This window comes from Anser cygnoides, chromosome 27 (genome assembly GCF_040182565.1).
Source record: "Anser cygnoides isolate HZ-2024a breed goose chromosome 27, Taihu_goose_T2T_genome, whole genome shotgun sequence".
Taxonomy (NCBI): Eukaryota; Metazoa; Chordata; class Aves; order Anseriformes; family Anatidae; genus Anser; species Anser cygnoides.
In genome coordinates this window covers 145593-159481 of record NC_089899.1, presented here as the reverse complement: position 1 = coordinate 159481, position 13889 = coordinate 145593, and the positions used below count along the sequence as shown (strand labels likewise).

The 13889-nt window shown below is 45.4% G+C and overlaps 2 protein-coding genes across 3 annotated transcripts; one reads left to right on the top strand and one right to left on the bottom strand.

Annotated features, from left to right (window-relative positions):
* Nucleotides 1-93: 93 nt before the first annotated feature.
* On the bottom strand, nt 94-9795 carry HSD11B1L (hydroxysteroid 11-beta dehydrogenase 1 like). Of its 2 annotated transcripts, none has more exons than XM_066984053.1 (8): nt 9660-9795; nt 7282-7455; nt 6509-6639; nt 5386-5497; nt 3607-3698; nt 2894-2987; nt 2143-2308; nt 94-1851 (listed from the first exon to the last, which is right to left on the bottom strand). In XM_066984053.1, the coding sequence occupies exons 1-8, from the start codon at nt 9793-9795 to the stop codon at nt 1665-1667; spliced, it is 1092 nt and encodes a 363-aa protein (XP_066840154.1). In that variant the 3' UTR covers nt 94-1664. The 2 variants fall into 2 exon arrangements, with proteins under 2 accessions (XP_066840154.1, XP_013057378.1); XM_013201924.3 differs by lacking the exon at nt 9660-9795 and adding an exon at nt 9078-9567.
* MICOS13 (mitochondrial contact site and cristae organizing system subunit 13) lies at nt 9693-13143 on the top strand. Its single transcript, XM_048051963.1, has 4 exons — nt 9693-9822; nt 10912-11068; nt 11812-11863; nt 12925-13143. Exons 1-4 carry the CDS (start codon nt 9794-9796, stop codon nt 13020-13022), a joined length of 336 nt encoding a protein of 111 aa, XP_047907920.1. The 5' UTR covers nt 9693-9793; the 3' UTR covers nt 13023-13143.
* Nucleotides 13144-13889: the final 746 nt, after the last annotated feature.

The window sequence follows — 13889 nt, the reverse complement described above, 5'->3', positions numbered from 1 at the left end:
GCGGTGAAACAAAACAGCTTTCTCAACACCAAAGACTGTTTGGTGTACTAGTAATATACACTCCATATCTGAATTAGTAAAGTAGACAAGGAAAAACCTATAAACCTAAGTTTTATTCTAGTTTTAACACACCTTTGAAAACGCAGGTCAGTAACCAGCCTTGCATGGTTTCCAGACACTGCTGTTTCTCCTCTACGGGAGAATCAGGAAGAAAGGAGCTAAATAAGAGTATCTTGGGGACAAAAAGCAGATGGAGAAAGAGGGGTGGGGAAAGGAAGAACGGTCTAAAGGATTGAGTCCTTCCAATGAGGGAATAGGTGAGTGGGGATGAAAAAAATTCCCAGCAAGGACCGGACAATTGGGCTGACTCAAAAAGCCACAGGTCTTTGCATCTTACTGCCTTTGGCTTTTCCACCTTGAGTTCCTTCAAGGGGAAGCATAAGCAGGGAGGAAGGCTGAGGGCTCACCTGCTGAAAGCCAGACTCTCTGTACCTCAGTTTCTCCTGCCAAGAAAGAAAAACGTCTGTCCCGTTTTGGTGGAGAATTATAAAACACTCTGACTAAATATGTTCCTCAAGCAAATTTTAGCTATTAAAATGACTGCAATATAAAACCAGCAAAAGTATTGTTTTCACAATGCCAAACTCTCACAACAGTGTCTCCCTTTCCTCGTCTATTTTCTTTGCTCTGTGCACATCAAATTGTGCTGGCCTGGGAAACACCTTGATACACACACCCAGAAGCCCTTGGTCCCAGCAGGCTCTGGTCTTGTTACAGAGAGTACTGCAAGCTGCATTCTTCCTACGTGGAAAAAGACTCATACTTGGTATGCAGAAGTGGTGGTGCTGGTAGGGGGTTATTCTGCTTCCCCCACCTGGCTACTGCTCATCAGCAAAAGCAGAATGTGGGCATAACAGTTCTGCTTGTCATTCCCAGAGCCATGAAAAAGAAAGAATCCCCACCTTCCTATCCAAGATATTTGTTCTTTACCCATGCTGGGAAACTGGCTGTGGAGGGAGGGAAAGCACTCAGCTGAGTGATGACTCGTTTTAGCACCCCAAGTACCTGATGACCAACAAGGGAAGGTGACTCCACTCCCGAAAAGCAACACCCACAGTAGCATGTCTCCATTAGCAAGCGGGGAAAACAGCCGTATGTGCCTGGTTTGCCATTCCCAAGCAATGCCCAATACCCCTGCAGAGCCCACCTCAGTTTTGGTGCCATACACTGCAGTATCTGTTAGAAAAGGTTGGAAGGGCTCTGAACACTTAGTTCCTGCTGAAGACTGCTGTTTGACCCTTGGCAGAGAATATGAGGCACTAATAACCTTCAGACATTACAGATGGAGCTGAGGGAAGAACTTGAGGTGGTAAGAGCAGACAGGTGAGGCTGAAGGAGAGAAAATGGGTGGAAAGCTCAGACAGTGGGACAGTGAACAGTGGGAATGGATCTCTGACTACTGGGCAGAAAAATCAGAACTATGACTGATGCAGGGTGAAAGGGAGTCCAAGCAGACTCTTATGAAATGAGCTAAGCTCACTTTTCCACCACTGCTGCCTTGCTCCCAACTGATACTGGTGGTTGACCGGAATGCTTAGTGGGACAGGGGTGACTATAATTAGAAGGGATGTAATACAGCAGAGGAGACTGAGACTGTGCAGCCTTCAAGGGCTGCTGTAGTTATAGAAACTCTGTAAAACCTGGTTCCGGTGGCAGGGGAACAAAACCCAGAGGCTGCATGTGTGCTGCAGCCACCACGGGTAGAAAACCTCCTGCACCTTGGTGGCACCTGCTTGGATGATGGCGAGTGCTGCTTCAGCAGCAGGAGAAGCAGTTAGGTACACTTTGCCCCTGGAAAGAAACAATCAGAGAATCACTCAAAGCTAGTCCCTGTTGTGGTTTTAACTATGCAGAATGACTACCACAGGGTTCTGCATGCTCATGTTCCACGCAGAGGTGGACATGCACAACCCATATGATGTACCCAAGCAGATGTACTCTTCATGTTAGTTTTCCTGCACATCCAAACAGATGCCCACACCATCTTAAATACAGTTGTTTGCACTTCTTTGCATGCTTTCAAGGGACGTGTTCCTGCAGACACTCCCTCCCAGACTCTCACACCCTCCTCCAAATACATACCTGGTCTTCTCTAATGCCGTATCAGTATCAATCAGGCCCAAGATGCACAGTGTGACAGAGATGTTTCTCTTCTGCATGATGAGTTCATGGCGCAGTGAGCTGAAGAATCCATCCAGAGCAAACTTGGTGGCAGAGTAAGAAGTGGTGAAGGGAGTGGGTATTTTCCCTGGAAAGGAGAAGAAGAGAATGGAAAAGACCAGGAAAGTGGTTGTAGGAAGGATGGCGCCCCATTTCATGTAACCACATGGACTGGGTCACATGGTGGTACATCTGGCCATGGCAGTTCCAGTCACCCAAGCACGTTAGGTCGCAGGGAAGGGCCACAGCTGTGGTGAATGCAGTGCCCTTGAGCAGACACACTGAAGGCTTTCTCCTGCCTTTCCATCCCGTACAGTAGGTACAGCTACTTCGCAGACTGTTATTTAGGCTGGCCAAAGCCAGAAGGCCTTAGAGCAGCAGGATGGTTTTAATGCTGTGTCAGAAATGCAGGAAATGGGCTTGGGTGTGAAGGACTGGATCCAAACAAGTAGATCAGGGTGCATGCTGAGTAAAGAGAAAAATTACAAGGGAATACAAAAAGGTGCAACACAGAGAAGGTCTTCCAGAAAGCAAGAAGCCCAGCCAGCCACCATCCTGCTTAATATTAGAAAAAGCACAGCTTGAACATCTGTTGAAGGACACAGAGAAACAGGGTGTGCCGGGAACCATGGTTTCGACAAGAACACCACTTGTGCCAGTTACAAACACTAACCTGTGAGGGAAGAGACGACCACCAGAGAGCCTTTATTCTTCTCCAGGGTGGGAAGAGCTGCTGTTGCGAGGGCCACATAACTAAAGAAATTCACCTAAAATGATAAAGTAGTTATGGAAGGAGTAAGATTGTTTGGAGAGAAGGTCATCATGAGCCAGGAAACTAACTCAGTGGTCAAATTAAATGGAACATGGCTTGGATTTGCAATTTCAAACATCAGGAGGAAAGAATCATCTCTGTGAGAAGAGGGATAGGTAGTGCATATGTAAACCTTTCAGATTCCAGAAAAAGCAATGGAGAAGAGTCAGAGTGAAGGTTATTCCTGGGCTTTAACATACAAATGTATTGACAAGAGATAATTAGCTGTCCCTGATTTCTCTGTATGCCATTCTTTACTCCACATTGTGCAACTGTCTGTACCTACCATACCAATTTCTAACAGTTCTGGGCTAATGGGAGATAAGAAGGACAGAATGAAAGAGAGAAGAATTGAAGTTTTTCCCAGACATTCTTCTGCACATATATACACCAGCATAACTAAGCAAAACACCTAGTCTAGTGACAAACCATTGACTTGACACATTAATGAAATAAAAGGTTTGCTCTAAACCATTGCCACAGGCTTGAATTTGCCTTTGAGCCTCTTGAAGTTGTCCCAGGAGAAGCTAGACTCACTCAATTCCAGATGAGCTCTTCCTGCTGGGAATCCTCACCTGCATGAGCCAGCGGGTGTATTCCACATCTCCATTCCACATCTGGAAAGGGGAAATGCCTATGTGGTTTAACACTAGGTAATCCAGTCCCCCTGTGGACAGGAGAAAAAACAGTGAAATAGGGTGGGTGTCCCCAGTCAGTCACTGAGGAACTCAGAAATGCCAGCAGGAGGGCTGAACCTGCCCCTCAGGAGGCTGGAAAATGCTTTAGCACGGCAACATTAAACACGTCCATCTGACAGCAGCTGTGCCTGCTTCTCAAGGGTAGAACTGGAATGAAAGCTCTTTTTCTTTGACAGATGCTTTCTGTAATGAGATTTCAGGGTAATGCAGACTTGGAATTTAATTCCAGTGGTGTGCTCTATTTTTAAAGTTTTAAGTACAGAGAATTATAACAGAAAAATTAAGATTGGTATGAGAATGTATATGTGTGAAAACAACAGCAGAAATAGCAAAAGGGTTAAAAGAATGATAATATATTGATGGCTGCCGGATTGGCAGGTCATCCAGATCACAGCACACTTTAAGACAGTTTCTTAAGACACTCACAGCAAGAAAACCAAAAAAATAATGAAGTAATTAAGACACTCAGACAACGGACAAATGGACAGTGAGTACAATAGAAAATGTTGCCTAATAACAGCCTTAAGCGAATAAGATGGGGTGGAGAGGCGAATGCTTATAATCACTCAACTCTTACAGGGTAAGGAAGACAATCAAAAAGCACGTGGTCACCAACCAAGACCCAGGAAACATGATGAGGACTCTACAGCTGGTATTCCTTGTCCTTTATATCACCAGTAGTAAACCTGGACAGGGTACTTGGTCATACACATCTTGTTGCCTGTTAGTACAAAAGAATGAGTGGCTGAGAATCTCTGAGGGTATGACATGTGTGAATCACTTCTGGTTAAAATAAGAACCTCCTATGAAGTCTTGGACTGAGCTTTGCTAAAGGAACAGGTCACTGCTTTCAGACCTCCTAGTTTCTGTTTCTCTTAACACAAGACGATATGTCTGCTCAGGGCTGGGTGTGTGCAGCTGGTACCTGCTCATGTATAGCAAATGTGTGAGGTACTGTAGCTGTTGCTATGAGGGCACGGTTTCAGCAAAGTACTTTGAGCAAATATTTTTTGCATATTTTTCTCCTCTAGCAAAATACATGTGTATATGCTGCCTGAAGAGCCCTCCTCATGAAAAGGAACTGAAAAGTCAGCCACTCCCAGACTGGTGTTTACAAATGCCACATCCTCTCTTCCTAAACACTCCCCTCAAGTGAGGGACATGTGGAAGCTGAAGCAGGAGGCTCCTACTGGAATGTGAGTTATCTGTGTATCTGAGAGCCTGAGAGATGCCGAAGATGAAGCCAGAACAGGATTAAGATCACAATCAGAACCCCTCCTGGGTTCTGTCCTGGTTCTGACCAGGCAAGCAGTGAACATCTGAAAAATTAAGACACCTCTCCTTTCACAGCTTCCTGAACTCAGGTAAATTACAGAAACCCACATCTCTTGACTCCAGGGTTATCAGAGAGAAGCCAAGATTGGCAAGGCCAGAGGAGCTGGGATGAGGACTGTTATCAGATTTATTTCCAATCAGTTTCCTCAAACTCGGATGTCAGTATAAAGCAAGATATGGCTTGAGAACTATAATCCCTGAAGGGTGACCAGGCCAAGGTGTCATCTAAACCTTTACTGAACAAAGGAGTGTGGTATAAACTGAAACAACCAGCAAAGTTTGTTTTCACTCTTCAGTATCTGCCATTTTTCTTCTGCTTACCCAGTTTTTGGACAGCAAACTGAACCACCTTTTCAGGCTCTGAAGGGGAAGACATATCGGCCGGAATATAAAAGGTTTTCTTTGCTCCAAGTGTCAGGCATTTCTCCATCACCTTGAAAAACAACACTCCCCCAGAGATTAAACAAAATGGGGTGGGAGGGGAAAGAACAGAAGGGCACTGTAAGGAACTTTTTTCTCCCCACACTACAGTCAGTAACAGTCAATTCTAGACAAAGACACACACTTTAATTCTAAATCTAACACTATTCAGCCTGCAGAGGGCTCGTTTTACATCAAGACTTCATCTACCCAGTTAAATAGAGGTAACTCTTAGCAAGATGCAAATTCAATAAACCTTGGAAAAGGATCAAGAATCATCCAAAAAGACAATCTTCTTCAGGAGAAGTGTGATGAGTACGTGAAGGTGCGAATGGTACATCTAGCTATCTGCTGAAATAATGCCTGCCAGGCTTTAGGAAGTGTCCTAATGAGTACCATGCTCACTGTCCCTGACCCTCTTTTTGCATCATTTCATAATGCAGAACTTTCCAGGCAAGTCGCTTAACCCCACAGTCTGAAAGAGACCTCTCAATTTTGTCTCATTTTATATACTACAGATAAAGGAGTCTCATCTATTTGAGCTGTTCAAACATTATTACAGAAAGTTTGTAGTCTTTAACAAAAAAGATACAAATAGAATTGCTTGGACACTGAAAAGGTACGCAGTATCTTATAGGAACTGTAGTTCAGACAACATATATCCATGTTCCCATACAGGCCAAGCTTCCTTCTAAATAACATCTTCCTTCTAGATTACATCTCCCCAGAATGCCCTCTGGTAAGAAAAAGGTATATTGCAGCAGACATTGGCGTATGACAACAGAGACAGAGCAACCCATCCAGGTGACAGATAGAATGGTAGAGGACACTGACAGTGAATCAGGCTCAAAACATACTGCTGATACATTTTTTTTTTCTTCCAGAAAGCGTTAAGGATTTTTTACAGTAATTCAGTTGGTGAGTAAAACAGTTGCATTGGAAAATGCCAATATTTGTGTGTGTATGTGTGTGTGTGCAAAAGTCCAAATCCCTTATGTTTTCCCTCAAACAAGGAAGTTCTTACCTTCTGCAGCACAGCTTCCCTCCTAGCAGTCAGAAGAATTTCAGCACCAAATCTGGCATAATGGTATGCCATCTGCTCTCCAATCCCACCACTGGCTCCAGTCAGGAGAACACGGGCACCAGAAAGGCTCTCTTATTCATGGGAAAAATGAGAAAAAGGTATAGAAGTAAAGGAAGCAGCAGAGCAGCTGTCCCTAGCTAATGGCAGAGCTCTAAAGTAGGAAGGTGTGTGTGTGTGTTCTCAAAAGACTCAGTGTTTCTCCAGAACTAGTAAAGAAGCAGGACTGTCCCAAAGAAGACATGAGATTAACACGGTGCATCTGATGCTAGACTGAAAATAATCAAGGATCATCACCTAACCTTTGAAGAATGAGCTACTTTTCTCTTCTGACAGGTGCCTGTAGCACAAAGCTAGTCATCAGATAACCAGCCACCTCATGTCAAGTAGCGAGCCACCTTGACCTGTTTTGGACTGGGTCACAGCAAAGATCACCTAGCTCACGAGCCCTGGCACATGGCAGTCAGCTCAGCCTAGCTCTTCTGATATATAACAGACAGTTCCTTCCTTCATCCTGGCAACCCCAGGCTCGCAATTCAGTCACAGAGTAGGAAGCTCAGTCTGACCCATCCTGCTCAGACAGTAGCTGACATGTTACCTGGCTCCAACTCTGGTAAACCATGGGCAGAAAAAGACCACCAGTCAGTTTGGAAATACAGTATCTTCTCTTACACATCTTATATTCTTGTTTGGACTGAACCCTGTGGTGAGTCTACCTGGGTTAAAAGTGTCTTTCCAGAAGAAAGCTAGAAGTACAGCTATAATCCCCGTGGCACAAAGCACTTTTCCAAGTGGCCTCATATCCCTCAAAGTCGTAAAGAACGAAGCCTCACAGCTGAGCACTGCAGCCAAAATACTGTAATCTCCTTCCTCTGATGCTGTCAGCCAACCTGCAAGAGACAAAAGGTTTTGTATGACAAAAAAGGAATTTACATATGTGAGGCACTGTGTGGAACTGAAACTCCACCTGAGGCTTCTCTCCACTGACAGCCAAAGCCACCTTTGTTGAGAATGAAATATGGGAAGGAGATTGACTTTTAACCCTTGGATAAGATGCTGCAAAGTTGCTGTTTCCCCACTGAAGAGAGAGGACACCACAGTCCTGCAAATGGTTTGAATTTGCCCAGGAAATACAAACTTGGTTATGCCAATTTTATGCAGGCATTCGTAAAGACTAAAGGGTTTGGAGCTCAATTTCTTTAAAAAAAGGGAAATAAAGGAAAGACAAAGAAAATACATCTGATTCTAAGAAAAAGGTCTTTCACTGTCAATTCCCACAGCTCTCTGAACTCAGACAGCCTCTATACAGTAAGAGTTCTCTCTATAGAAAGAAAACAAACAAAAACTTGTGTCTAATCTTACAGAATGTTTAATTAATGAAAGAATTATTATGCTCATAGCTGAGAATATTCACCACACAAAACCAGTGCTTCAGGATAACTGGCACATCTTATTGCACACTGCAGAAATGAAGCAGCAGACAGGAATAACAGGCTGAAGTCTTGCTACAAACATTGGTGCTGAAGACCTGGCTGAACTTCCATGCAAAGGGGGCAGGGGTGAAGCCCGGCAAGAGACCGCTTAAGGGTATGACTGCACAGCATGAAAAAATGGAAAACTGCAAACAGGGCAACTGCCATGGGAGGCAGGGATTCTGTGGCAGCACACGGATGTGTCTGGAGGCCTTGAGAGTGGCTGTAACTGTTCCCATCAAAGTCGGTCAACAAAACTCTCTAAGACTCAATTTGGAGCTTTAGAAAGCAGGCGTTCTTTAATTGCAGTGCTGGACGCACAAGGGATCGCTCCACCTAGTGCACGTGCCAAATTGCTCAAGCTACAGGGGTTAGATATAATCAAAACATACATATTCACTGGATTTCCAAGAAATAATTAACAAATTTGTACTTATTCCTAGAACTCATTAAAATATGTAACTGTCCCCTATGCACGTGCACTTGTTTCTACTGGTGGTCCTTTGGGGTCTTCTGGTGGTTGTCGGTAGTCTTCATTGCTGTGTTCACCGGTTGGACCCAGTTCAGCCCACGCTCAGGCCATCTCTGTGGTTATTAGGTTGAGAGAAGTTCTCCTCCCTCTCTACTCTGCCCTGGTGAGACCAAATCTGGAATAGTGTGTCCAGTTCTGGGCCCCTCAGTTCGAGGACAGGGAACTGCTTGAGAGAGTCCAGAACACTGTCATGAGGATGATTAAGAGAGTGGAGCATCTCCCTTACAAGGAGAGGCTGAGGGAACTGGGTCTCTTTAGCTTGGAGGAGACTGAGGGGTGACCTTATTAATGCTTATAAATCTGTAAAGCGCGAGTGTCAGGAGGACGGAGCCAGGCTCTTCTTGGTGACACCTGATGATAGGACAAGGGGCAGTGGGTGCAAGCTGGAACATAGGAGGTTCCGCTTAAATATGAGAAGAAACTTTGTCACACTGAGCGTGACAGAGCACTGCAACAGGCTGCCTGGGGCGTTGTGGAGTCTTCTTCTCTGGAGACATTCAAAACCCACCTGGATGAGTTTCTGTGTGACCTGATCCAGGTGTTCCTGCTCCGGCAGGGGGACTGGACTGGGTGATCTTTCAAGGTCCCTTCCAGTCCCTGACATCCTGTGGTTCTGTCATCTTCTTCTTTCTTTCCTGGTTTCAGTTTGGGTGCATGTACCGGGCTCAGCCATTCGCACGCCGAGGGACATGTGCGTGTTGTGGGTCCTTCGCCTGCTCTGCTCAGGCTCATCCTCCAGGCCGGGGCTAATCCCGCTCCGGGACACTGCTCCGCGCGGCCTTACAGACGAGGCTGGCTAATTAATTAGCAAGGAAGGCAGCACCGCAGAGACAAACTTTCTGCTCTTCCCTCCATCTAACTAAACACAGCTTAGCTTCGTCCTGTACATTCGCAAAACTTTTCACACTAGGCTCTGGTACTCCGCGTCCGCGTCCGCGTCCGCGTCCCCGGCCCCGGCCCCGGCCCCGGCCCCGGCCCCGGCCGCGTCCCCGGCCCCGGCCCCGGCCCCGGCCCCGGCCCCGGCCCCGGCCCCGGCCCCGGCCCCGCAGGGCCCCGGCCCGCAGCGCCCCCCCCCCCCCCCCCAACTTACGGCGCCAGGACCCAGCCGCAGGCACCACGTGACCGCCCTCGCACCTCCCCCGCCCGCCCCCGGGGGAGGGGCGGCCCGGCCACGTGACCAGCTCCCGGCAGCCCCGGGCCCAGCGCAGTGCCCTTGGCGCAGCCATGGCCGCCCGCCTGCTGCCCGCCGCCCGGTGAGTGCCGCCGCCCGGCCCGGCCCGGCCTGGCCCCGGCCGCCGCTCCGCTCCGCTCCGCTCCGCTCGGCGGGAGCCCTGTGGCCGTTCTGCGGAGGGCACGGATCCGTGAGAGGCGCCGGGGGGTGGCCGCCCTGGGGCGCTGTGTGCTGAGGGGACGCTTTGTGGTCTGCACGTCGAGCCGAGGTGCAGGGGGAGGCTGTGGAGGGGCGCGTTAGGGAGCGAACAGTAAATCTTCGGTAGGGAAGTCCCTTTTCACCCAAATACTTGCGAATACGTGAATTTAAGTGTTGACTCTCTCCTGCCTCTCTCAGTGTCTGTATCTATCATAAGTTTTGTTGCATTGCTGCGATCTGGCGAGGTTGTTCCCCCCCCCCCCCCCCCCCCCAGGTGTTCAATAGCTTTGTATTTTTTTAATTTTATTTAGAGGAAATAGCTCGCTTTTCTATGAATCTGTAGAAGTCACTCTCCCCAGATCTTTCATAAATAACGAAAAAGTAAATAAGGGTTAAGTATTCGCATCTGTTTTGCGGGATGCCACCACAGCTGTAAAACTGTAGTGTTAGGACAGCACGTGCTCTACTGGGAAGCTTGAAAAGCTTTGGCCGTGTAGGCTTGGCTAAATGTTACCCGGACCATAATGAGCTAAATAAGATATTGGTGCCTATCAAATTAATCTGGTGACTTATTAACAAGATGGCAAGAACCATATCATTAATATGCTGAATCCTTTAGTCTTTTTTATCAAGGGTCTAAGCCAGTGGTTCTCATACTTCGAAAAGCGGCTCATACTTAGAGATTTTTGATGCTTCCATGTTTTTTATTCTTGAAAACTCTTGCTGATAAAAAAGGGAACAGGTATGCTTTCTCACAGTTGACAGGAACTACTTGGTCTAGGGAAAAAAAAAAAAAGGATGATAGCCAGATACTTGTCTGCTGCTTTTTGTCTGAAGTAACACCTCACAGGAAAGCATTTGTGACCTTTGATTTCTTTATCGATCCTCTCTATTTTACAGTCACAACCTGCTGAGAGAGATGCAACAATACTCCTAATATGAACTGAAATGTTGCTACTTTTGATTCTTTCAGATTTATCATCAAAGGAAGTCTGGCTGGAGCTGCTGTATATGTGGCATATGATCAGGGGTTGCTGGGCAGTGGCGCAGAAGGTGCTGAAGCCCTCAAAAAAGCTCAAACAGTACTGCCTCCAGCTATCAAAGAATGGACAAGTTACATAGGCTGGGAGGTAAGGACCATGCAGATAAAACACAGTCAGCAAATTGGACATTCTCTGAATAAGGAGGAGAAAACATTGGGATGATATTCAGGTTCCAGTGACGTTAGCAGAAGTTTTGCTGTTTAATCTGATTTTCACACTAAGAATTCTTTGAAGAGAATTAGGGGAGAAAATTGTTTGTTGATGTCGTTTGAAAGCAGACAAGGTAACTAGCCTACGCAGGGTCAAAGAGGAGAGACTGCAAGCTTGATCTGGGAGATATTTCAGTATGCTTTTTATTGAAGGATCCTACATACTTTTAAAAAATTAAAGAAAAGATTCTTCTCCAGATTTGTCAGACTGCTAACAGTAAAGCTGAATTTAAATTGCTTGAAGAAGCCCTTGTCCTTGAGTAATTCTTAGTTTTTAAAATCCTCAGGACAAGCCTTTGCTGAAAGTTGGAAAAGTATTTCCCATATTGGAAACTATAATAAGCAAATATATAACTGTAAGGAGTAAGTAATTAAATATTTATGGAGGTGATTTTTCAGGAGTACCCAAATGTTAAGTACTACCTTCTGCCTCTACTTTATACTGCAGGAAAGAAAAAAGTCCAGGCTTTAGGGCACATATCTGATGCTTTTTGAGACTTAAAGGTATTTCAGTGCTTGCTCTCTCTGAGATCTGAGGACACGAAGAACATGTCCAAGGTGATGTGGCTTCTCGTGTAAGTGAAACCTCCAAGTGCTGATATTTTGTCTTTTTCTTTCTAGCTCCCGCCCACTCCAAAAATTGACTTTTCCCCCTCTGATTCCTGGAATAAAGGTAAAATAATTTTACGTTAAACTGTGAAAGGGGCAAAGGACCAACAGTGATGCAGCTTATCTCAGTACTGCCATCCTTAAGCGAATTATGGAGAAAGGGATGATTGTGTGGTCTGGTAGAGGGAGCACTGGATGTTGGACTAGGGATGTGTATTCTGCTTCAGGTTCCACAACTAGCACACTGAGTGACTGTGCAGTTCATTTTATCTCATTACCTTAATTTCCAATTGTGAAATCAAGAGGAAGATGTGTGCCCATAAACCTCTTTGCCTTTTCTAACTGGAGGAGCTAATACTTCTTTTACCTACAAAGCTTGCTTGCCTACTGGTGGGTACCGCCAGTGCCCCAAGGTACTCTCTTGTATCCCAGAACGTAAGATTGAATGTTTCAGTAAAGTATCGGGGTGGGGGTCTGTGGCTCCAACAATAACTAGACAAGAGTTTATGGACCAGTAACATGAGGTCATCAATAGTCACAGTAGCGATCAGGGAAACTAGAGCATAAAAAATAAATCATGACCTACTCTTGAAAAAGGTGAATCTTTTATAAACTCTTCATATACTAGTGTCTGAACTCCATTTCTGACTTTTGAGAGGGGATGAGTATTCCCGTAATTGCTAGAATTTTAGAGATCACGTTTGAAGGCCAAAACATGTTATAAATACCTAATAACTTATAGTTCTTATGGTGCAGCAAATAGTCTTAATTTAACTGTGAGGAAACAGCCCACAAACACTGTGACATACCCAAAACCACATGTGGAACCTGTGGCAAGACCAGAAATGAAGTTGAACTTAGATGAGTATCAGTTCCTTGTTTTAACCTTGAAATTGTCTATCCCTTATACTGGTCCTGAAGCTGGAATTTTTCTGTCACGATACTGAGACAATAAAGCTGCATTTGAACCAAGGATTACTCAGGCCTCAGGTGCTTGAAAGCTTCTCAGAAAAAGCTAGATCTTTACCTCTGTCTTTAAAGAGTTCCATGATGCTAGAATAACATTAGGAGTTTTTGCTTGAATGATGCTCTTCCTGGGAAAATAATTCTCTGCTTTCTTTGCAGGAGTGCAGACAGTCATGTCTGCTTTATCTGTAGCTCCCACCAGGGCCTGTGAATACACTCTGGAAGGCTGGAAGTATATGAAGGATCTTGTCAAATGAAAACATTCTCCAGGATTCATGGTTCTCTCTATGGTGTATTCTTTTTGGGATGATATATAGTCCATCCCTCTAGATGGCAGCTCAGCCATGCAAGGGCTACAATAAAAGACTGTGGAACATCCGTTTCTGTTTGGGTTGGCTTTAGCACGCACCTTAATGATTGCTTTGTGCCTTACTAATGATTAGGCACATCAGCAGAGATCACAGAAGATCACAGATCAGCTGTACTGAAGCATTGGCTATATGCTGAGGTACAGCCTCTGCAGCTGTGCTTCTAAGAGAGGGACAGAGATTGTACCTGATGTTGGCAGTGGAGGCAGCACTTCTGCCACACTGATGTGCTGACACAGCCACGTTGTTTTTGTCTGTGCTAGTAGCAGAATGAGCCAAGACAAAAGAACAAGGCAGAAAATAGGGGGGTTAACAGAGAGAATGGGACAAATGCTTACTTGGATCAGGCAGCAGATTTAAAACACAAGAAGGAAAAAGGATTTGTAGGGATTTTGTTTCCCTTTTAAAAAACGTTTTATGATGAAACTTCCTGCCAAGGGATTTCAGAGTTGGCTAAGGTATAAATGGCTTTAAAAAGTGCTTAGGCTAATTCCTAGAGGCTAGATCTGTCAGTGGCTCTTAAACCTAATGGTCTAGATAGAAGCTAAAGGTCAGTAAACCATGGAGTGCCAGAAACTGGGAGTTTATCACCCAGTTCAGTAACAATAGGATTGCTCTGTATGTACTCTGTCCTGACATACTTTTCTGTAAGTATCTGCCACTAGAAGGGAAAGAATACTGACTGGGAAGAGCCTTTTGACCTAGTCCACCTATACTCCTCTTACTACATCTTAATGGCAATGAATATATTCAGTA